This window comes from Pygocentrus nattereri, chromosome 30 (assembly GCF_015220715.1).
Source record: "Pygocentrus nattereri isolate fPygNat1 chromosome 30, fPygNat1.pri, whole genome shotgun sequence".
Taxonomy (NCBI): domain Eukaryota; kingdom Metazoa; phylum Chordata; class Actinopteri; order Characiformes; family Serrasalmidae; genus Pygocentrus; species Pygocentrus nattereri.
This window is the reverse complement of record NC_051240.1, coordinates 1,102,661-1,127,866: the sequence shown is the minus strand read 5'-3', so window position 1 is coordinate 1,127,866 and position 25,206 is coordinate 1,102,661. Positions and strand designations below refer to the sequence as shown.

General features: G+C 41.8%; 2 protein-coding genes across 4 annotated transcripts; one reads left to right on the top strand and one right to left on the bottom strand.

Annotated features, from left to right (window-relative positions):
* Positions 1–203: 203 nt before the first annotated feature.
* mtrf1 (mitochondrial translational release factor 1) lies at positions 204–9,340 on the bottom strand. Its single transcript, XM_017712933.1, has 9 exons — positions 8,690–9,340; positions 8,435–8,532; positions 8,247–8,328; positions 8,037–8,144; positions 7,718–7,890; positions 6,846–6,963; positions 6,595–6,731; positions 1,159–1,257; positions 204–685 (listed from the first exon to the last, which is right to left on the bottom strand). Exons 1-9 carry the CDS (start codon positions 9,054–9,056, stop codon positions 554–556), a joined length of 1,314 nt encoding a protein of 437 aa, XP_017568422.1. The 5' UTR covers positions 9,057–9,340; the 3' UTR covers positions 204–553.
* Positions 9,341–14,542: 5,202 nt separating this feature from the next.
* LOC119262943 (tumor necrosis factor ligand superfamily member 11-like) lies at positions 14,543–20,707 on the top strand. Of its 3 annotated transcripts, none has more exons than XM_037536578.1 (4): positions 14,543–14,735; positions 15,324–15,359; positions 15,445–15,583; positions 19,259–20,707. In XM_037536578.1, the coding sequence occupies exons 1-4, from the start codon at positions 14,559–14,561 to the stop codon at positions 19,729–19,731; spliced, it is 825 nt and encodes a 274-aa protein (XP_037392475.1). In that variant the 5' UTR covers positions 14,543–14,558; the 3' UTR covers positions 19,732–20,707. The 3 variants fall into 3 exon arrangements, with proteins under 3 accessions (XP_037392475.1, XP_037392476.1, XP_037392477.1); XM_037536579.1 differs by having other exon boundaries at positions 15,328–15,359; positions 19,259–19,553; XM_037536580.1 differs by having other exon boundaries at positions 15,470–15,583; positions 19,259–19,553.
* The last annotated feature ends 4,499 nt before the right edge of the window (positions 20,708–25,206 follow it).

Sequence of the window (25,206 nt, the reverse complement as noted above, 5' to 3'; positions counted from 1 at the left end):
ACTGCCAGAAGCAGAGAAAGACATAAAAAAACAGGATTAGTTTTTTCACTCTGTTGCAAACTGTATTCCTGAGCATTTTACAAAATGTTTCAGTATTTCCAGGCATTTTTAAAAATGAAAAGTAAACAGACTGAGCAGTAAATTCCAGCATTCCCTGTTAAGGTCAAATAAGATTCATGACACTGTACATTTGACAACCAAGATACTCATGTTACAAATCCTTTATTTGAACAGAAACAGAACATATGTTTTCAGCTGTTTGTCCAACGTTCACCACCAAATCTTAAAGCGTAGGCAATTTATGGACAAAAATAGTACTTGCTTACTCTTACACATAAATGGATGTTTTGACAGACTTGCAATGTGCAACAGTTGTCAGCTTCTGAGTGGGAGACCCAGGTGAGATATCAGTCACAGTGCCAGAGAGTCAGGATCAGTGCAATGCGATCACAAATGTGCAAAAAAGGTGTGTCATTAAACTCCATGTCTCCACATAATAGAGAGAAAAAGAATTCCCTACAATTGAAGTCCTGAAACAAAGAGTATCTTGCGACTATGCATGACCGCCATCTGCATTATCCGACTCTGTGGTGTTCTTCACCAACTCCAGAAGGGCCTCTGTCTCTGCATGCTCCTGCAGCTCCAATACCAGGTCCTCCAGCAGCTCACCACCACTCATAAACTCCTGAAAGAAAGACAGACGAGACGTTTAATATGACAACTGTACGACTCTCCATGAACAGCTTTGTGAAAACAATATAATATACAACACCGACTGCTCATCAAGTTTGTTTATTTTTTTAATTATTCAGATTCTTTCCAATTAAGGAAGAATTCCTATACTGTAGGTATATTTCTGTAAGACTCAGATTCGACATTCTTCTATTCTACTGTTGAGAGCAAATGAACACCTAAGAGGTTTTTAAGGATCTGAGTGCTGATAAGGGCTGACTCAAGTGGATAAAATGCACTGGCATTATTCCCAAGAGAGCACGATCTCCATATTTTCACTTTTGCTTTCCTCAAAATAAAGCTGGTTACTCTTTATTAGACTTCATTATGTGAAACCAACAAAGAAATCCAGTTCATTTGTATTAAACACAGTTAGAACAGCCTCAAACCTTTGATGGCCAGAGTACAATTGATTTGAGCAACCACCTTTATGTCACGGGTAACATAGCCAATCCGGTGGTCTGTCACTCTGTCCTGGCTGAAATGATAAGTCCGTATTCTTTCCGACTGTGATCGAGTTCCCACCTAAAGAAAGATTCAACATGAAGCATGTTCATTGGAGGAAGAGAGAAATTCCATTATTTAAAAAAAATCTGCATGACTCAATTGTTGGATGTAAACAAAGACAAAAACCACTTATTTCTTCCTTCAAATACTAACCTTGCATTTGAAAAAGAGGGCAGAAAAATGAGTCAATTCAAAAATCCTAAACTGTTACACCGTAGTCTTGACTTATTAATATTTATGCCTCTAAAATTTACAAACACCAGCCCACTAGTCTACCAGGTATCAACGACAACAGAGCAACAGCAATGGAAATAATAATAATAAAGGAGACACTTATTAGTCCCACAATGGGGAAATTTCACCTCCGCATTTAACCCATCCATGAAGTGAAACACCACATACACACTAGTGAGCACACACACACTAGGGGGCAGTGAGCACACTTGCCCGGAGCGGTGGGCAGCCCAATCCGCAGCACCTGGGGAGCAGTTGGGGGTTAGGTGTCTTGCTCAAGGACACCTCAGTCATGTGCTGTCAGCTCTGGGGATCGAACCGGTGACCTTCCGGTCACGAGGCTGGTTCCCTAACCTGAGACTGCCCCCTATGGCGGACTATTTACAGAAACTTTATCATTCCAGGCTGTGAAGGGATATTGGTACTTTTCATACCTTTCCCAAGGAACCGAACTGTTAGCAGGCATGGGTGATGTTCATCTTTTTAAATAAGGCTTAAGTTACCTTGACTGAATGTCCCACTCCATCTTAAAATCAGCTTTTACAGGTGCCAGAATGTAATTGCTGCACTTTTTAAGTTTTAAGGGAAAATTCGCAAAACAAGCTAGCCAATGGGAAGCCAACTTTAGCTTCCATCCACTTAACAGGGTCCTTGACAACTTTAATTCAAAGTTGTTAGCTTGCTCTGTACATTTCATTCCAGAGTTTCTCAAACCTTGGACAATATTGAGCAGGCGTTGCTTAACGTTTCATACTGAGGAGATGGACAGTACCAACTTTACTAGCTTCACAACTGCAACAGCAAGCTTTACAGCTTGCTGGCCAAGCTGTGTGATTTTATCCACTTTTTGATGGGTGGAGCCAAATCATCTTCAGTTGAAAATTCCATAATCTTCTTCTTCTTCTTTCGGCTGCTCCCTTTAGGGGTCGCCACAGCGGATCATCTGCCTCCATCTTGCCCTATCCACTGCCTCCTCTACTTTCACACCAACCATCTCCATGTCCACCTTCACTACATCCATAAACCTTCTCTGAGGTCTACCTCTTCTCCTTCTACCCGGCAGCTCCATCTCCAACATTCTTTGCCCAATATATCCACTATTCCTCCTCAACACATGTCCAAACCATCTCAACCTGGCCTCTCTGGCTTTATCTCCAAACTGCTCCACCTTCACTATCCCTCTGATCTGCTCATTTCTAATCTTCATCTCCGCCACCTCCAGCTCAGCCTCCTGTCTTTTAAACAGAGCCACAGTCTCCAAACCAAACATCATAGCAGGACGCACTGCTGTCTTGTAGACCTTCCCTTTCACTCTTGCTGCTATTCTTCTGTCACACATCAGCCCTGACACCCGTCTCCACCCACTCCATCCTGCCTGCACCCTCTTCTTCACCTCTTTTCTACACTGTCCATTGCTCTGGATGGTTGACCCAAGATATTTGAAGTCATCCACCTTTACGACCTCTACTCCTTGCATCTTCACCTTTCCACCTGCCTCCCTCTCATTCACACACATGTATTTAAAGCAATTAGTACGAAATTTTGAGCGAAAATGGCGATCAACCAAACTGGAAGTATTCCACTCTGCTTGGAAAGACAGTATTGTTGAATATAGAAGAGAAATTAATAAAGCCCGCTCAGAGTATCTGGCCTCTCAGATCGAGATTAATAAAAACAACCCTAGAGTTCTCTTTAGTGTTATTTCTAAACTGACTAAAAATCAGGCAGGTACTGATCCTCAGATTCCAGCAATCCACACTAGCAATGCTTTTATGGACTATTTTGATAATAAAATCGAAAATATTCGGGACAAAGTTCAACAGATAAATAGCACATCTTGTCTGTCATCTGGTGTGGCTGATATAGAACAAAATCCAGCTACCGAAGTCAGGTTGGAAGTTTTTAACCCACTACATCATTTAGAACTGGAGAAAATTATCTCCTCATCAAACTGCACAACCTGTACACTTGATGCAGTTCCCACAAAACTATTAAAACAGGTATTACCAGACATAATTAAACCACTATTAACAATAGTAAACTCATCATTAAACCTGGGGTATGTTCCCAAAGCCTTTAAACTAGCAGTAATTAAACCTTTGATCAAGAAACCAAATCTTGATCCTAGTGTACTATCTAACTATAGACCTATTTCAAATTTACCATTTATTTCTAAGATTTTAGAAAAGGCCGTGGCCCAACAACTTGGCTCTTATCTGCAAAGAAACCAGATCTATGAAAAATTCCAATCTGGATTTAGGCCTCATCATAGCACTGAGACAGCTCTAGTTAAGATAACAAATGATCTGCTTCTTGCCGCTGACCAAGGCTGCGTTTCTTTACTGGTACTTCTTGATCTGAGCGCAGCTTTTGATACAATAGATCATAATATCCTCCTAGAAAGATTAGAGAAAATGGTCGGTATAACTGGAACTGCCTTATCGTGGTTCAAATCATACTTGACCGATCGTTTTCAGTTTGTGAGGGTAAATAATATACCCTCCAATTATACAAAGGTTAGATATGGAGTTCCACAAGGCTCTATCTTAGGACCGTTATTATTTACGTTATACATGCTCCCCCTGGGCAAAGTTATTAGAAAACATAATGTTAATTTTCATTGTTATGCAGACGACACGCAGCTCTTCATATCAGCCAAACCTGATGACAAACAGAGAATAAAGAAAATGGAGGATTGCGTAAAAGATGTGAAATCATGGATGTCACACAACTTTCTTCTATTAAATAGTGATAAAACAGAAGTTCTTCTATTAGGCCCTAAAGCTGCTAGAAATAAATTATCACACCTAATGTTGAATCTGGCCGACTTCTCAGTCACACCTGGTTCAACAGCTAAAAATCTTGGCGTTATCATAGATTCAGATCTAGCATTTGATAAACACATATCTAATGTTACTAAAACAGCTTTTCTACATCTCCGTAACATCGCCAAGCTAAGAAATGCTTTATCCTTACATGACGCAGAAGAATTAGTACATGCCTTCATTACGTCAAGGCTAGACTACTGTAATGCGCTACTGTCAGGATGTTCTAGCAGTAACTTAAATAAACTTCAGCTAGTTCAAAATGCTGCAGCCAGGGTCCTTACTAAAACTAGAAAATTTGACCATATTAGTCCAGTCCTATCAGCTCTTCACTGGCTTCCAGTCAAATTCCGCATAGACTATAAAATTCTCCTGTTAACGTATAAAGCCCTACATGGGCTCGCTCCTGAGTATCTGAGAGACCTTATCTCCTATTATGAACCACCACGATTACTTAGATCACAGGGTGCTGGCTTCCTAGTAGTTCCCAAAATTCAGAGAAGCTCTGCAGGAGGAAGAGCTTTCTCTTATAAAGCGCCCCAACTCTGGAATAATCTCCCCGATAATGTTCGGGACTCAGACACAGTCTCAATCTTTAAGTCTAGACTAAAAACTTACTTGTTTAGTTTAGCTTTTGGTAGTTAATGTTAATTCCCTTTAGATAAGGCTGCAGATCCAGGGGTTCATGGACATAGTGAATTGTGGGTAAACTGAGATGCTGGTGCTGCTGTCACTCACTACATGCAGTCACTCAGGTTTGTGGACGGTGGAGTGGGTGAATGCCAGTGTCTCAGGGAGCCTCCGTGTCTATGTTACCTTCTGGCTCTCTCCCTTTAGTTAGGCTGTTATATTCAGACCTGCCGGAGTCGTTAGTCACACTCTGATAATTTTTTACATTTTCTGTTCTTCATAAATCCAGTCTAAACTAATTCCTAAATCTTTCCTTCCTCCGAGTTACTGACTGTCCACCGGTCCGGCCCAATACTGATGGATGTCCCACCCTCAAGTCCCCCTGTCCCCCTGATTGACCAGACTGATGGAAGTTTCTGGAACGCAGCTTCTCCACTACAGATCACATCCAAATCTATATGAACTCTAATTGTTTCCACTGTTGATTATACACACCTGAATATATTAGAACTGCATGGATGTAAAATTGACTTTTCAATGTTTAACTTATAAGTTGTCTGACCAGTGGTAGGATGGTCCCCCCTTTAGATGTGAGTCTTGGTCCTCCCGAGGTTTCTTCCTCCTCCAGCTCTGAGGGAGTTTTTCCTTGCCTCAGCGCTCACGGGGGTTCTGTATATTCTGTATATTATGTTCAGTGTTTTGTCTGATTCTCTGTGCTGTGATTCCCATTTTTGTAAAGCTGCTTTGTGACAACATCAGTTGTAAAAAGCGCTATATAAATAAATTTGATTTGATTTGATTTATTCCGTCTTGTCTCTACTGACCTTCGTTCCTCTCCTCTCCAGTGCAAACCTCCACCTCTCCAGATTCTCTTCCACCTGCTCTCTACTTCCATAATGAGCTAAATAATTTGCTTTGTGCTGTTGATTTTGAAAGCAAGCAGCTAGTACAGGTAGAGTTAGCTAGTAGCAAGCTCCAAATTACTAGCAGAGTTAAGGATGTTTACGTATGTCACAGCGGTTTGTGAATAGTGGATAATCACCACGCTGGTGCTAAAAGTGGATGTACTTCTGCTGCACTATGGCAAACTGAGAGCGTATGCAAACGAAGTCACACTAGATGTTGGAAAGGGTCTAGATTAGTCCAGGTGGATGTTTGATGCTTACATACCCATACTTGCACAGGGTGTGTTTCATACAATGTGAGTACATAAGGACTTGGCACATGCTGAACATTCTCAGGGACCTGGCTCTTCTCACTACTCTTCAACTACGTAAATAACCTCCATTATGTACTTAACCAGTATCCATATCTCCTGACTGCCAGGGCGCTGCTAAAGATGGATGACGAGTACAAACAGCGTCATGAGGTCCACCTAGGAGCAAGGCCTCTAAGAAGTACCACACCAAGTCATTACAGAGAATGCTTAGGAATGCGCTACTGATGCCCACAACATTGTTTTACCATAGGTTTAAGATAAGCTTAAAGAATGGAGCATGAGACATCGGACTACTCAAAATGACTCTGTTTACATCTCAATGACAATTACGCAGAAACAAAAAAAGGCTCCAAGTTTGTTAAGTGTAGTTAAAACATAATGGACATTAGTTTGGTGAATCAAACTTTACTCCATAAAATAATCTGATTCTAATCAACTGTAACACACCTGCTGTTTACGTGCTGTGTGTCTCTCTTCCACCTGCCGGCCCAAGGTGTTTTGATAAAGCCGTGCTTTGAGGACACGCATTGCTGCGTCGCGGTTCTGTAGCTGAGAGCGGGACTGCTGGCATTCTGCTACAGTGCCTACAATAGATCAAGAACACACTGCACCATAGCCATGCCACAATAATCACTAAACGATATCTGTTATAATTACATATTACAGAAATACAAATGATTAAAACCATATGGCCGAACCTGTGGGGAGGTGAACTATCCTGACAGCACTGTCTGTAGTGTTGACACTCTGGCCACCGGCTCCTCTTGATCTAAATGTGTCTATTCGCAGGTCTTTAGGATCGATGGCTATGTCGACCTTTGAGGGGTGATCACAACACATGAAATGTTAATCCTGCATTCCACGACTGGGCTTGTGAAAATCTGCACAATTAAAAATGAATCTGAACCAAAACTGATTAGCTGACTCACCAAACTATGAAACTATTCAATCCTCCAGCACCGGAGCTCCCCACCCATGTTGTAAAATAAACTAGACTGTTTTTGTTTTTATATATTCTGTTTCTAATGCCTGTTAGATATCCAATGTATCTAATATCTGTTAACATGTAAGGTAAGCTAATGCTTAGACATATAAACCCAAGGAAACTTTGAGCTTTGGACCATCTTTGTTAACTTGTGAAATTGCTCGAGCAGTTTCTCAGCGGGCATCTTATCTACACTTACATCCCACCCAGGAAAATAAAAAGAACTCTGCATTTCATCGTAAGACGTTCGGGACACAAATTCTGTCTACACTGACAGACTGCTGAATGATATGAGATACAGAAAGAGATACTGAAGAAAATGAAGAGACCTTTTCTTATGTAAGCATTATTCAGCCAAGGCTGGTGTGAGGAAAAAATCTCAGGAGCCGAATTATAGAAACAGGAGAAAATTGCTCAAATCTCACCTAAACATGCGTAGGAGAACCACACAAGAATAAGAGGGGATATTATTTTAAATATTTTCCTCTGGTTACCCGTAAATATGTTTTTTTTTTTCAGTACTAGTAATACGGTAGTGCATGTCTTAAGTTGCGAGTAGTCCAAGATGACCAAATTCATACTTACATCACTAGGGTCAGGCAGAACTATAACAGTCATGGTTCCAGTATGGATACGCTGCATGCGGGATGACAGTCCCACCTCCGGTATCCTTTGGACCCTGTGCGTTCCACCCTCAAACTTCAACCAGCGATACACATCCTCTCCTGTAATCCTCACTGCTGCATGGTGAAGACCTCCTAAGATGAATGAAAGCGGGTACCAGTTAACCAATCTGCAAAACAGTGATCCTACATGCTTCATACGTTACATTCAATTTATAAGAAGGAAAACTCCGCAGGGTCTGCGGGTGAATAAAAAGAGGAAAAGGAGACATGTACTGTACCATAATCAGACGAAGCATAACTGAAGACTTCAAAGTCCCAATCTTTATAGCTGGCAAAGCCCTGGTACATATCAAATATCTCCCGCGTGAACTGCTGACAAATGTCCCCTGAGGCAAACCAGAGACTATAAATAATAATAATAATAATAATAATTGAATATTTATATTTGAAAAATCAAGAGGCAAAGAACAGGTGGGAGAGATGCTCACCTCCGGTAGTTCTCCCTGCTGCAACCTCTAGAATTACACTACTGTCATCTTGCGCATCACTTGGCACCAGTGTCTGCACCAACTGAGAAATCATAGTTATATAGCGACAGCTTATACAGTGTGACATTTATATTAATTACAGACGCCAGCAAATGGCAAAAAAGTGTGTGTGTGGGGGGAGGACTCACTTTTCTATTTAACTTCTTTATTCTCTTCTCAATTTCATGTTGTTCGTCTCTTAAGAGCTCCATCATCTGCCTGTCTTCAGTTTCTCCATCTGTGGTACCTTTTATATTTCATATGAGAGGAGTTTTTAAACTGGCGTAGGGCAAATAACAGGCAAGGCAAGAACGTCTAACAGCATCACTACCACCAAGCGTCTTATTGCACATTGGCGACCCCTACCGGCTGCCTAAAACCGCAACGCATTCGAGGACGCTTACTCTGCAGATGAGCCTCCACCTCTGCCAGCTCCTTCAGCGCCCTCTCACAGCTCTGAAACGTGTCTGCCACCGACGACAGCTCGACCAGTCTTCGGTTTAGCAGCCTTCTTTCAGAATCGCTCACAGCTTCGCTCTGTAAGCTGCTCGAAACAGACCTGTACTCGCCCAGCAGTCGCTGCAGGTGTCTCTGGACTGCTTCATTCCTCAGCAGGTCTTCTCCTCTGCATCCTTTATAACAGCACCTTCGCGTCAGGTCGAACCGTCCGATTTCTGAAACCCGTTTTCGAGCAAATGGTGCCAAGGAGGCTGTAACGCTGTTTGAGAGAAAGCTTCGCACACACAAACGTGTCCATCTGTGTGCACTCATGACACGTTTGTCTAGAAGGTTTGCCTCCAATCCATGTGAAATTACAGAGTTCAACCCAAAGGCTTCACTCACACAGACCTAAACACCGCATTAAACACGCCTCACCAGTCCGAGCAGCAGTCGGGGGCTTGACTGGCCACTCGCTGCTTTAGGCGAATATATGGACAGAATAAAGAACCACCCAGTTAGAAGCTTCCGTAGTAAAAGTCCAGCGACATGATGAAATAAATGTGCAGTCAGTCACATTTGAGAGGAAAACGACACACACGGAGGATTTCTGTTGTGCAAGGTCAATAGGAAGTAGTTAAGTGCTTGGGTTTCTGGGATATGTAGTTTCCAGCCAATGGGAGGCCTCTGAGACCGTGCGAGTGTTTAAGAACACTAAACAAAATTACCTTCAGCGAAAAAAAAGTGTTTTGTGTGTTTTTGGAAAGTTAATAATGTTTTTAATGTAATTAAGTGATTTCTTGTGGAAGTATGTTCTGCTGTGCTCACCCTGAAGCATTACAAATATTGGGGTAGGAGGTGCAACGACAGTAAACAAACAAACATGCACACAAACAAATGGCCTCATCTGAGATATTTCCAGTGGCTCAATGATCCTGGTGGAAAGGGTCCAGAATTTTTAAACCAAACATTTTTAAATTTGCACTGACATCCCTTCTGAGAAAAAAAAACCCATAGAAACTATTAAAAATTTCTGCCGACATCCAATCATCACTGGTATTGTGTTTTAAGGAAGGATTGGTGTCACAGCAGAAAGGATTCTAATGGAGTAGCTGGTGTTCTGGGGCTGATTTTAGGTGCTGTTGATGGTTTTCTGGGATCTAAAGGTATCCTACAGGAAACTAGTTGTCACATTTGGTAACCATTAAACCTATTCCTATTAGAACGTAAAACCATCAGGTTTTAATTCCAGTGGTTCTAATGGTCTGTTTTATTTACGACACTTGGCTGATCATTTTACACAGGTAGGCCAAGGTGGTGTTAGGAGTCTTGCACAAGGACTCTTATTGGTGTAGTGTAGGGTGCTTGCCCTGATAAGGATTGAACCCCAGGTTCAATTAGGTAAATGTGTTTGGCTGCCCTGCTAAGAAAAAAACAGCATAAACAAGCATAGCTGGTCACTAGTAAAAACAGTATATGTTGGGCATGCTGGTCAACCAGAGTGACCATTCTGGTTTGTTGGGGGGGGTGGGGGGGGTGGGGGGGTGGAGCTTCGCAGAGGGCGTCGTCTCTGCCACCTTGATGCAAAACAGTGCCCTCTGCAGATTAACCAACCATAGCCCATTCCCGTCCAGACCAAGCCATACTAGACAATACAAGCCAGACAATACCAAGGTTGCTTAGAAGAACACTTCTTAAAACTATCTGGTCATTGGCAAAAGTTTGGTATTCTACCACTTTGTATATCCTGATAGATACAGACTACTTTAAAAGATCTTTTTATTAATCTACAGCCAAAACAAAAGAAAGGACTATTAAGCCCATAGAGCTTGGGGATCATCTCCCAGGGGAATGCATTCATCTATATGAGATGTTTAAGCATTTACAAACTATGATTTTGCTTAAATGCTTAACAGAAACCCATTTAGTTTGGATGCCCTCTAGTGTTGAAAAATCCTGAAGACATGACTGAGTGGCAGTTCTCCTCACTATACATTCTCAGGGGACGTTTATCCTTGTCACCAAGTCAGAGTAGTGGCATGCAACAGGACTGGACTGGATTGGATACATGGATTCATTTTTATACATATCATGTAAACTCCTGACAGGCGTGGTACAAGGGGGGCAGGTGCTAGGAATACTTCACAATTGTGTGTCAGGAACCCCTAGAACAGGGGTTGACTGCCCTGCCCTGTTGGGGCTCCACAGTAGATTTTTAGGTAAAAATCCTCCTTTGCAGTAAAGAAAAGCTCTGCTGTTTGTGCTAACACTGTTTTAACAATAAATGGTCTTTAATGCTGTAATTACCCTTTAACCCTGAAGGTTGGCACTTGGCACTGCTGTTCACCATAGCAACACAGACAGCAGTCTCGCCTAGCTAGTAGCTAACAAAAAGGCAAAGAGAAAGATTTTAATACAAACACTGAGAATTTGGGGACGAATGGACTTGTTTGTATTTATAAGCACTCCAGCTGGTTTCCTGATCATTTAAGTTTAATCTGCAATGGGAAACTGTGATGTGCCGCTGTCACGTAGGCCGAGCAACTGTAATGACTGTTGCATAACACTGCTACCAATCCATACTTACCATCCAATGAACAGCGATGTTTATAAACCTTTAATAAGACTTGCCATATTAAAAAGGCTGTGCACACAATGGATCCTAATAATGCATGAATAACAATTAATGTTATAAGACATGTTTGTCATATTTAAACTCATTTCATCAGATTCAGAAAGTTCTTCAAAAAGGACGGCAAGAATGGCCTGCTCAGCTGCCTTATTTATAACAGTTCTGTACCACAACCGTGTTCAACGCACTACCATTTCTGTTTAAATAACAGTCTGCTAGGTTTTATCTGGGCTGAATGCGGCCGAATTAAGCAGAATGAAGCTGTCATCTAGTGCATGGTTTCTATAGGCTGCCACCAGTGGGCCACAAAGCACCCTCTAGTGGTCCACAGGCCTGTACTCAGTGTGAGGCCATAGTTTGTAGTGGCATATATCGCAGTCAAAGGCTAATTAAACGTCATCAGTATGAGACAGCACACAATGCAGACAGTTAATCAGAGATAACGAGCTTTCTCAGGGCGCTTTCTCCTACCTTGTTTGGTGCGGACCTATCAAACTATTCTTTAGTTCACTCTGCTTTAACATGTTTGAACACTCAGCCCATTTTTGGGTCTGCATTAAACAGTTGAACCTGTCTGGCAAAAACCTGTGGGTCCCCATCCACTTCCGAGGGACCACTGTTCAGTTCACTACTGGTGGGATCATTTTTTTGTTACAAAGCTTCATTTTGCCTCTTTGCCTCAAAACAACTTCATAACAACTTCATTAGTGACCCAAAGGTCTCTTCAGACACTTCCTTGTAGTTTTCAACATGGCAGTGAATGCTGAAGCTGTCAAATTAATGGAGCAAAACTAAGTTTTGGGAACAACATGCTGCCATTTGGTTTGCCCAAGCTGAGGCTCAGCCATTTGGAAAATCACGGAGGATGAAACGAAGTATTATTGTGTCGTTGCTACGCTGAACACTAATATTGCTTCCAGAGTGGTAAGCCTTCTCCAAATTCTTCTCCAAGTGCCTAATTTAGGCTATTCCTAAGCTTCTAGGGTGACCAAGTTTGGACCAAGTTTGGACCAAGTTTTATAGAGAGCAACATCTGCCTGCTCGTGTGGCTTAGGTGAGCTCACCTCTTTATGACTATTGCGCACTGGATAGAGAGGCTGACTATTCTCAGTCAGGCAGCAGTGTCACGTGGCCATGCACCTATCACAGCTCTCTGGTTCTGACGTATGTGCTTCCGAGCCAAAGCCAAGAAATGCTGTTCATCCTGCAGCTTCAAGAGGCTGTAAAACAAAGTTCAAGCTGCTTTCTCACAGACACTGACTCCAGGCATTGTTTCCTCTGTGACACAGGCACCCAGGTGAGTGTCTTGCCTGCTTCAGACTTAGATGTGAAGTCAGGGTGCATGGACCTGGTCTTCAAGGCCACCAACAGCAGCTCCATTCCCATGTCAGTCCAGGGACATTCAGCTCTTTCCTGTGTTCACCCAGCTGCTCCAGCTCTCTCAGGTTGTCCAGCACACTCTCCATCTCAGATGATTTCTCAGTTCTGCTTTCTGAGGTTCCAGATATGATGGACCCCACATTCATACCAGACAGCAGCAAGCACAGGATCAAGCACCACTTCACCACTGCTGGCCCGTCCATTCATGCTCGCAGCAGGACTGGACCCAGTCAAGCTCAGTGTTGCTAAAGACTCCTGCCATTTGATGTCACAGAGCGTGTGCTGGCGGATGCTACTATGCTGCCGCACCTCTCACCTGACGCATCCATCGCTATCACCACAGATGCATCAGACTATGCTGTGGGGACAGTATACAAGCAATGGGTCAATGGCACTTAGCAACCTCTTGCATTCTTCAATCCAAATCCACACCAACGAATGCAAATACCACACCGTCTGTTTGTTGTGTTTGGGGACTACGAAATGCTGGTGTTTGCCATGGCCAAGACCTCTATGTGTCCAGCCCAGTCATGGATGCTGTGCACCTAGACATTCACTAATCACAGATCTCAGTGGCTAAGGTGGCTGACGTGATGTACAAGCCTACAGGGCAGCAATCACCAGTCTGCATCTGGTGGATGTTCCTTTCCACAATGCTCAAATGGCACTAGTGTCCGTATCAGACATCTCCTCAGACTGTGGCCCTCAGTTTACCAGCCCCCCAGGCCAACAGGTTGTGTGAGTGGTCCCATTGCTCTGTGAAAGCCAGATTCTGGGCCACTATCTGTGATTACAGCTTCACTCCCCTGGGTCATGCTGGGCATAAATTGGGCCCAAGAACTTCAGGCCACCTCAACCAAGCTTAATCTATGGTGATGCAAGTTACCGCAGGCTTCCTCCCATGTGCTACGGTCCCTTGGTCTGCCAGTCTGCAGTCTGCTTTTCATGAGTTTTCACGGTTGTTCACCCCTGTGCCCATCCCATGGGCTAAGCAGTCCCATGTTCTGCCTTGTGTGTTTGTACAGCATGATGCAAAAATGTACACAGGAGAAAATGTATCGGGTTCTGAACATTTTTATTTAACACAGGATGCGATAGAGGCGACTTTTCGAAAACCCTATTCATTCTGGCCGCAGAGAAATGTGGCTTAGACCCGGAGTTCCTAATATGGTATGCCCAACGCTAGGAGGACTACAGAATGACGCACGGCACTGAGAAATGGACGTGTTTTATGCATGTCGCTCAGATGCGTCTCAGAACCCACTTTAAAGTGGTTTGATGAGGTCAGATTTGTATCTGTTTTAAACGCGTCTAATCCTGATACTCCAGACTGGGTGTAAATGGGGACTTGGCTACTTTTCACTGAAAACAGTCGCCAGTACTGGTGCTCAGCAGTAGACGTACACGTCTCTCTGCGTCTACTCTCTTTAGCGAGCGGCAAAGAGGCGGCGCAGCACATTCACTGTACACGGTAGCTGACATAAACGTGTAGCGCCCCGCTCCAGACGTTTTAGCAGCCCTGTAAAAAGCTCCAGCGACGCGTGACTAAAACCTAGTCTGGCTATTGATAAGTCATTTTAAAGTGATGGATCCTCTAAACAGATTTCCACGAAATATGTAAAGTAGCTGTATTATGAAAACTTTCCACCGATCAGCGCTTTTCCTTGTACTCAGCTCACCCTTTCAGGCAGCATGCACAAGTTTTTGAAGACAGGAAATGGCACAACCTACCGCCCCTCCCTCCCTCCTCCCTCTACAGCCGGAGGAGGTCGCGCCGTCCGCTCGGTAACTTTGTCAGCAATCAGCGAAGAGCTGACCGTTGAATGATGCCCGTTGCGGAGAGCACAGACATGGATACCTGTGAGCTGGACCTTCAGCAGCGGCGCTCACCGCAGTGGAGCGGCAAAACGGCCGTGTTTATCGCGCTCACGGTCATTGGATTTGTACAGATTGTCTCCAGTGTTGCAGTCCTGTTACACTTGACCGGGCATATACCTCAGGTACAACTCTGAGTACTTCTTAAATGACTTAACTAAACGTTTCATGTTCACTCGTGAATGTGTGAAGCCATCTGCCCTCTTCAGAAGCTCTCTTGTTCTCTAGCTCTCCTCTCTCTCTGTTCGAGGAGCATTGGCTGGTATGCCAGCAGCAACTACTGTGGCCATGCTTTACAGCAGATACATGCTATTGCAATATAATATTGCTTACTCAGGATTTTTTCATTGAAACATGAGCTGCGGCTCTCTGCAGTTCTCTGCAGACAGCCACCATGTGCATTATTGCATACTACTATGCAATCCATCATATTGCTATCATTCTGAATGTTCATTGCATTTATAAAGCATCTCAAAGTTAAGTTCCAACTCAAAACGCTACATCCTTCATTCGAGTTTGTAAAGGGCCTGGCGTGACTTAACATCTGTGACTGACAAAGCACCTAATTACATCAGCACGCAGCAGGAGAGAGACCAGTCAGCAGAATGCCAGGTGGTGGTGCTCAGAGAAGCTTTAATCTGATGTGCACTTTTTCCATTAATCATATTCCCGGCAGTGGATCTGTTTGTTTCACATGCGCTAATTTTTTCCAGGCAGACTCCTCCACAGCGCTACAGGGGAACACAGAGGTAGGAAGTTATGTGAATGTTTGAGTCAAGATTTGATTGGCAATATAAACATAGACTCACTTAGAAATCACTTCCCATAATTCAGGTTGTTCCCACCGATCTCGTCCCAGCTGATGCATTCAGACACGCCAAGGCCAGAGCAGAACCCAAAGTTCAGAGGAAAAACAAGAACATCACCCCAGCAGCTCACCTGCCAATCAAACCAGCCAGCGGACATGTACAGAGTGAGTGCCAACACTGGAAGCAGTGTCTCTGTAACCCAGTCGGAATTCCACCGATTTTAGTTGGCATGACTAAATCGATGCCATTCAGACTGGTTTGATGTGAAATGCACTATTGTGGAGAAACGTGCCGTCAGAATTGTTCTCAGGGATGCTGATAGTGACCGGATCTTTGAAGGACATTTGAAGGCTACCTTCAAAAAAGCTTTTACACAAACCTATGAGATGAACTGCTTATTAATACGCTGCTTATTACAAAGCATTTTCAAGTTTGAGAAAGTTTAGACCCAGTTTTTTCAAGCTCTTTATGACCAAGATACATGCACAGTGTTGTAAGGCAACATAGCAGCACTATTACAACCTAACTACCACCATTTTTACCATTATGAATATTACATATAAATACCATGAAAACATATGCACGTTTTTTGGTCATTTTGGATAATAGAAAAAATGGCTATTTTGCATTGTAGACATCAGCCTCCAGTTCCTATCCCTTCGAACGATTCATCGACGGAATTGTGCAAAATAAAAATAAAAAAAGTCATTGGAATTCCATTTAAAAATGAAGATGATAAAATGTTTGGGGGCTTGACAAAGACTTGACTTTTGGTTCCTTAAAGAATCTTTCACTGAATTTGTGTTTAAAGGCTCAACTCAAGAAAAAACTAGCATAAACTAAGGCTGTACATTCTTTAAAAAGATGGTTCATCAAGGGTTCTTTAGTGAAGAAAATGATTCTTCATAGAACCACGAAGACTCAAAGAACCTTACCCTTAAATGGTTCTTTGCATAGTGAAAAAGCTTTTCAGATTGATGGAGAATGTCATATATGGTTCCTTATAGAACTCTTTGAAATGTGTTCTCTATAGCATCAGAAAGAGTTCTTCTACTGTGATGTTGCCAAGCTTGTAGCAATAGAAGAACTCTTTTTGGTGCTTTATAGAATCCTTTACAAAAGGTCCTATGTCTCTTCTGAAAATTTGCACTTGAACACACCACAAAGACTACAGCAGAGAGCTGACATGCATGGTTGTCCTGCAGCGTAGTAAGGAATACATGGTACAATGATGTTGGAACTACACTTGAGGTGTGAATCACTGTTGTGATCGGTGGGTTAAAAAGGCTACTTACAGATAAATGTCTGTACATTTAACAGTGAAATACTCATTATACATACTTATGAAGATATATAAAAACAAGACCATTAAAGAACTGAGTGTCCCATGCTTTTATGTTGGAGCTCTTATATAGTCATATGTTCTCATTGGTGGTATTATACTTTGGTACTGTTAGTTTACAAATTTGAGCCAGAGCCAGCAGGATGGGGCGTACAGCAAACTAAGGGTGACGGTTGCACACTGACCGCCTGACAGCATCTGATGGCCAGCAGTCGGCTTAGTGCGTCCAGGTCCCTTTCAAAATTTTAAGATCCTCAACATGAACCAAGTCAAGATTTATGTAAAAAGAATATGGTTACTTGACTTCTAAAGGCCCAGACACTCCAGCTCTTGAGTGGCGCAACTGTCTAAGCGTTGGCCCGGTCAGGAGGAGATCGTGAGTTTGATCCCTGGTGATGCTACAGCCGTCCGTACCCGGGAATCCAAGAGAGCACAATTGGCCTCGCTCTCTCTGGGTGGGTAGGATGGCCCCCCTTCTCCTCCCATCACTCAGCACGATGCTGGTTAGTGCAGGCATCTGTTAGCTGACGTAACAGATCCGGCGGTTGGCGTTTTCCTCCAAGCGCGTTCGGCTGTCCCGTGACGTCGCGTGAGCGACAGTTCGAAAAGAAGTGGTGGCTGGTTTCACAGGTCTTGGAGGAAGCCTGTGCTAGCCTTCATCCTCCTAGCGTTGGTAGTATCCTGTGATTGGGGGAGTCCTAATAGCGGGTGGAATTGGAAACGACTAAATTGGGGGGGAAATAAATAAATAAATAAATAAATAAAAATAAAATAAAGGCCCAGACACTTTAAGCCAAAAATGAAGAACTAGCAGCAGCGAAGGCCAACTGATGATAGCTTTCCCTTAGACACCATTGGCTCTTTTCTATTTTTATAAATTTGCACTCGAACGTACTGCAAAGACCACAGCTGATGGCTGACACACACACACAATGTACCTGTGCAAAAGGGAACAAGTCTCTGTAGCAGGATCTACGATAGTCTGTAAACCTGCAACATACAAAGTAAAAAACACCGTTATCGTACAATATTCAAGTGTCTATGTTTGCTTGAGGTTAACAAAAATATCTCAAAACTCCAGTGGTGAAAGGCTTCCTGGGTAAAAAGACTACTTAAAAACGAACAGTAAAGCATGAAATCTTTAAAATGTTCATTATTACCCAACAAAAAGTAAAACTGCCCATGAACACGCAATCCCATGATTTGATTTTAATCTATTATCGAAGCACCTTTTGAGCTTTTTGTCTATTCAGAACAAATGATTTTCTCCTTGGTACTACAGTATTCAAAAATTACTCACTTTAAAATTCAAAAACAGTTAAAATTACTGTTGGTAGTGAATGTTGCTACTTGCCCTGGCACTACTCAGATTACGCTCTCTCAGTCAGCTTGGTGTGTCAAGTTGTGGACTAATCCATGTACAAATCCTGGCAGTTTTATTTGACAAAACAGTGTCAGAATTTCTATGACATTCTCAAAGAATACTTCCTAAAAAAAAAATAAAAGTGGAAATTTGCTTCTTTGTTTAAAATAAGACATGTTGCCTTTTTATCAAGGCAAACGCAGTTATGGGAGAGTAGGGCACAATGTGACATTTTGTCTTTGGCCTTCTGAATCATTTTTAAAACATTTCAGTAAGGCCCATTATTTTATTTTGAACAGGCAAGCTGCTACAAGTGAAAATGTAGACATTACTTGGAGCACCTACTGTTTGTGAACTATTCAGCTGAAAACAGAACTTACCACATAGGTTATTAACTATAACACACAGAGGGGCGAGTTGTAACATTAACTAGAAAAGGTAAACTGATTCATTCAACACAATGTTTTAACCAGATGAAATACAGAAAAATATATGTATTAAATTCAGTGATGAAAAGAGGCCGTGGCAAGCACTGGTGTGTTTGCTATTGACCACAGAGTAGAACAAGGACCAACCTGATAAAACTGAAATGTGTTTAATCTGTAATACATTTTCAATTCATGTGTGAGTACAGCATTCTCAAAAGACTTGTTTGCATTTATATGTGGGGAAAATGAACTTCTTGCGTTATTTTCTTTGGCTGGATTAGTTGTAACACTGCATTAAAACTAACCACACCATATGGAGCTTTACTTGAGTCTGAGATATTTGTAATTGATTTGAACTTTGTTACAGGATCGGATCAGATTTGTTCATTTTTAGTTTTTGATATCTTGCCCAGTATTTTTTGCTGAAATTGGCCAATTGGATTAGTGCCTAACAATACTTTAATCACACGCAGCACCTTTGACTGATAGAACCTGTATTCTGTGGATACATGGCTTACATCATATCCACAATCAGATTCAGTTTTGTGTGAAACACACAATTCTGGCACAACATTGTGTAGAATGTTTCATTAAAATTTTACTATGTGGCTAGTCATATGAAAGAAACTAGAAGTGTTGACCACAGCAGTAAATACTAACAATGTTTGGTAGCTCTTCACTAACCTTTCTCTGCTTTTATTATTAGGGAAAGTCCATGCCGCTATCATCCACTGGAACTCTGAGCAAGGCAACCTTCACCATTTTGGATATCACAATGGACGGATCCTTGTTCAGGAATCAGGCCTGTACTACGTGTATGCCAAAACATGTTTTCGTTACTATGACATTCTGGAGGTAGGTCCTGAGTCAGCACAAGGCGGTCATTCGAAAAGGTCACCAACCATATCACCGTCTGATGAAGGAGTGCAGCTAATACAGTATGTGTTCCAGGAGCGCTTGTCACTCAGTTCCCCCTTAAAGTCAGCACTGCTAATGAAAAGTGGGAACACATGGCGTTGGAAGCGAGGGACTTATCACATGTGCTGTCAACAACAAAGCGGGGTGTTTTCACTACGGGCTGGAGAAGGTTTATATGTGAGTGTTTCAAACTCTTGGATGCTTGACCCAGAAGCTGAAGGCAGCTACTTTGGGGCTTTTAGGGTAAGCAGTGAAATGTAGCTTTGAAGACTGTGTGTTTCTCAAACTGTTTACCTGATTCTATATTTATTTTTTTCCATACTTGAGATACCCTTAAAGACATTCTGTGACATTATAGAAACAAATACACTATATTGCCAAACTATGTGATCATTTGGTCATCACACCTATATGAGCTGGCTGGACATTCTATCTAAAAAGCATTCTCCTGGCGTCGAGCATAGGCGATTTTTACACGCTATACACCTCAAAAACCCGGCAGCCCGGATCTCTGAGTTTGAGCAAACACCTGTACCACTTGGTGGCTGAGCTGTTGCTCTTAGATGAGATCCATTTCACAGTAATAGTACTTACAATTGACTGGGGCAGTTCTAGCAGGGCAGAAATTTCACAATCTAACTTGTGGCAAGAGTGGCATCTTATGATAGTGCCACTTTTAATGTCATTAAGCTGAAACTTAATAATTAAGAGTGTCCACATACTTTTGTTAACTGTTAAATATACACCATTGTTAAAAAAGAAAAAAGAAGTTCCCTGTGTTCATTTCTTGTTGCTGTGTAACATTGTATACTACTGTTAAGTAATTTGAGTTCTCTTAATATTTAAGTTTTAACACACTTTTACATGGCATAGTGTGACTCAGATATGTATCTCAATGCATATTGTATATTTTTATATACTATGGCACTGCTGAGCCAAAACTGGGCTTTTGTTTCACAAAAATATCCTACCTGTTTAATCAGTTTTACCATTTGTATTATTTTATACACTACCTTGCAAATCATTTTCCTTTTCAGTGAAATGAATAAAGACTGGATGTTCTCTTGGACTCCAACTGTTGTTGGTGTTCACTTTGCTGATGCACACCCTTTTAAAACAGAATTATATATTGTGGAATGCTTATTGGTCTACAGTAGAGGATTTATTAATATGATTGCTGGCAAGAGAAAAAGAGTCTGAAGTTGAATCACTGAAGAAAAGCAAACATAGCTCAACTTCTGGCATGGGTACACTTTCACTTTTGAGATCTGGTGCTTACAAATGGTGTGAGTGTGGTATTAGTGTGACACTGATACTAAATGGTTTTTGCAGATTAGGCTTGTCTTTACTCTATAGTATAACTTTACTGACCCCGTCACCCCAATGTCATGATGTCTAGCGGTCTATAGTTACAGGCAAAACGCACAGTGATGAAATACATCAGTGAGTCTAGCAGTCCTGGAGACCCTCTGCCCTGCACACAGTTCTATATATTCCCTGCCACAACACATCTAATCCAATTTTTAACAGGGCATTATTTCCTGATGAGCTTGTTTTGCGTCAGAGAATACTTAAAAGTATACGTATCCCACTCAAGAACCACTGAAATACAGTTGGGTGACAAATTTGAAATAAAACACATTCAAATTTGGCCCTGAAAAATACTATAAGTTGCTTTAGTATGTTTTGAAGCATTTGGCTTCTTAGCATTTTAGCTGTATCTACACCAGTGGTCAACAACCCTGCTTCCAGAGATCTACCTTCCCTCAGAGTCTAGTTTCACACAAGCTCTAGCTAATTAACTTATTCAGAAGGGCTTGATTGGCTACATCAGATGCATTGGTTTCACAGATTAAGTGGTACGGTTTTGAACATAAGGAACACCTTTTTTTTTTCTTCCTCTGTCCAAAACTCTGGTACTTATTAATCTTCTGCCCATCTGTCTAAAATGTCTAGTCCTAGTCTTTGGATAGCTCATCAGTGCATTGTGCTTCTTAAAAATGTACTAAACTGTACACCTAGCCTGAAACACCTAGTCTACGCCTTGGTCACAGTTCCATTCTAAATCTAATGTGCGTACAATGCCAAAATATCAATTTCATCAAGAACTTCCAGAAGTAAAAACTTCTAAAGTAGACCTAGCTATTTTGAATGTTCATAAGTTCTGAAAAATGCAATACTGAGCAAAACCAAGGGCTTCACAAGGAGAACTCCAAGACAACTTAATTGCACAAGCTCCTCAGCTTTATTTTCTGTCTTATTTTTTCTATTTTTCATTGGGAAATACCCCGGTGCTTGGTTATGCTAGAATTATGCTATTTATCTAAAAAAACAAGCAAGCAGGAAACGCCCAAAATATGTCTACCAGCACAAATTAAGACCACTGACGTGTTAAGGAGGAAAAACGTGATTAGGAGTGACGAATACCAAGCAGAGGTTGTTGTGGTTGGTTTGATTCATGAGGGGAATGCCCCGCTGACTCACTATCCTGTTATGACTACACTGGCTGGAGCCTGAGACTGATCCCATTTTTGCTGAGCTTAGGAAGACTGTACCCCTTACTGCACAATGCTTCCTGCACAGAGACAAACAGCAAGAAAATCAGACTTATCTAACACATTTGAGTGATATATATTATATTTTCAGAATGTCAAATCATGTTGAAATTGTCTTGCATCAGTTTTTAACAACTGGGCGATCCTTATAAAACATTAAAATTGTGTCTATAAAGCTACTGTCATTGTATTATTTTAATAATAAAATAATAAAATGTTACTAACATATTGACGTATATAAAAGTAAGAAGTAAATGTTTTAACAGATAAGATTAAAAATGTTATTTTGGTAATGTGTGGTGTGGCAACAGTACTAGTAATGGTATAGTATGGCTAAGAGGTATAGTTGTGGGCAGGTTCGCTTTACATTGAATTCCTGTGCGTTAACTGAAGTTAATATGAAGTTAATTGAAGTGAATTCCTGTGTGATCGGATGCCACCTGTGCAACAAGTCTAGTCGTGAAATTTCCTCACTACAAAATATTCCACAGTCAACTGTCAGTGGGATTATAACAAAGCGGAAGCGATTGGGAACGACAGCAACTCAGCCACGAAGTGGTCGGCCACGTAAAATGACAGAGCGGTCAGCGGATGCTGAGGGGCATAGTGCGCAGAGGTCACCGACTTTCTGCAGAGTCAATCACTACAGACCTCCAAATTTCATGTGGCCTTCAGTTCAGCTCAAGAGCAGCGTAGAGAGCTTCATGGAATGGGTATCCAAGCCTTACATCACCAAGCGCAATGCAAAGTGTCGAATGTAGTGGTGTAGAGCACCACCACTGAACTGTAGAGCAGTGGAGACTGGAGCGATGATTCATGCTTCTCTGTCTGGCAATCCAATGGACGAGTCTGGGTTTCGCGGTTGCCAGGAGAACAGTACGTTTGATTGCGTTGTGCCAAGTGTAAAGTTTGGTGGAGGTGGGATCATGGTGTGGGGGTGTTTTTCAGGGGTTGGGCTCGGCCCCTTAGTTCCAGTGAAAGGAACTCTTAAAGCTTCAGCACCAAGAGATTTTGGACAAGTTCATGCTCCCAACTTTGTGGGAACAGTTTGGGGACGGCCCCTTCCTGTTCCAACATGATTGCGCACCAGTGCACAAATCAAGGTCCAGAAAGACACGGATGAGCCAGTTTGGTGTGGAAGAACTTGACTGGCCTGCACAGAGTCCTGACCTCAACTCGACAGAACACCTTTGGGATGAATTAGAGCAGAGACTGAAAGCCAGGCCTTCTCATCAATGTCTGACCTCACAAATCCGCTTCTCCTAACCCTTGTGGAAAGCCTTCCCAGAAGAATTGAAGCTGTTATAGCTGCAACGGCTGGGTGGACATCATATTAAACCCTATGGATTAAGAATGGGATGTCACTCAAGTTCATAAGTGTGTGAAGGCAGATGAGCGAATACTTTTGGTAATATAGTGTATTTGATTGAATGTAAGTTAAATGTAAGGCATCTACAATGGACTATCCTAATAACTCCATGCCAAGGAATTGAACTTAATAAGTGAAAGTGCAATCCCATTGCACCCCTTGCCCCTAGCACTTAGCCCATAGACCTCAATTTTGCATACTCATGCATTTTGAAAGCATATGATGCCTTAAAGTTAACTAAAGACCAGCAGTAAGGTTGCTGAACTTTACCACTCCTCTGCAAAACTGGCAGGGTCGCCTACAGAGCAGTGCTAGCAGCCTATTAATAATGTTCTTTTTTATTTGAGTGTCCCATTTTGATGGGGAAGAAAAAAAAGAAGGAAAAAGAAACGCATGCTTTACATATGCTACGTATGCTATAGAAACCACAAAACTGAGGGGCACATGGAAAGTAGAGAGAGCAAGTAAGTGTCAAAAATATAATCCATGTTCCTTCCAGTATTTCCCACAATGATGAGCCTATTTTGCTGAATCTTTGGTATCTATAATGAATTTCCTGAGATGGAACATCTGGAGGTATCGAAAAGATTAATTTGTGCAGACCATAAAGCAGAAAGGTAGGTAAGGATGCTGTAAATGTTAATTTTTTGTTGTCTGCATAAACAAATATGACATAATTCAAATTTCAGTAAGTTAAAATGATCAAAAGATAAAGGTCCTTACAAAAAACATTCATCGCATATACTGGCACTCCTATAATGAACATAATGCAACTGACATATTGTCAATCACATTTGATCTTTTTAAGCATATCCTTTACGTCTTCAGGGACTGTTTCTTGTCACAAATATGAACTAATACTCTGGATGACACTAGAGAGTGAAATTACAATCTAAATAATACAAGTTTACCACGGAGATTAAACAAAGGAAATGATCAGTTAGATAAACCTATGTTAGAAAACTATCAGAACTCTTCTTCTTCTTCTTCTTTCGGCTGCTCCCTTTAGGGGTCGCCAGAGCGGACCATCTGCCTCCATCTTGCCCCATCTACTTTCTCCTCTTCCTATCTTGCCTCTTCTACTTTCACACCAACCATCTCCGTGTCCACCTTCACTACATCCATAAACCTTCTCTGAGGTCTACCTCTTCTCCTTCTACCCGGCAGCTCCATCTGATTAAAAAGACTAGCAATTCTGTTCAACATGGAGAAACGAGAAATAGACTTGAAAATTGTTTGTAAACTTGAGTTTAAGGCAGGACCAAAAAATAAGATTTCATATAGGGGGTTTCATTTCATATAGGAGTTCATATAGGGGCTGAAATGATTAAGATTAGGAGAACATTTAACAGCTTGCAAAAGAAACACAGCAGTATATTTACAAATGATGCCTAGAGAGGGTTGCATGTGTAATTTTGCCTCCCACAGCACAGTGAGTGGTTTGAGAGGCTGAACTTTCTCCACAGTTGGACAACCGCTAGATGCCACCTCTGTGCCAACAGACTATTGTGTCACTGCTGTCATCAAACAACAAATGTAAGCACCTGTAATTGGAACCAGATTATGTGGTTTGCTCTAAAATTGGGCTTTTTGGAAACAAACACCAGAAATGGCTCATGGCCTTTCCAAAAAAATCTAACCTAAGTGAGATATGGTCTGTGATGTTGCAGGGCTGTGCTTCTTCCAAAGACACAGAACATTGCTAACAAATAGCCTATAGATATGTGATAAAAGTATAACACCCCATGAAAACCTGTCTTTTTTAACACCCCTACATTTATTATTACTTAAAATGCCAAAAAATAGAAATCA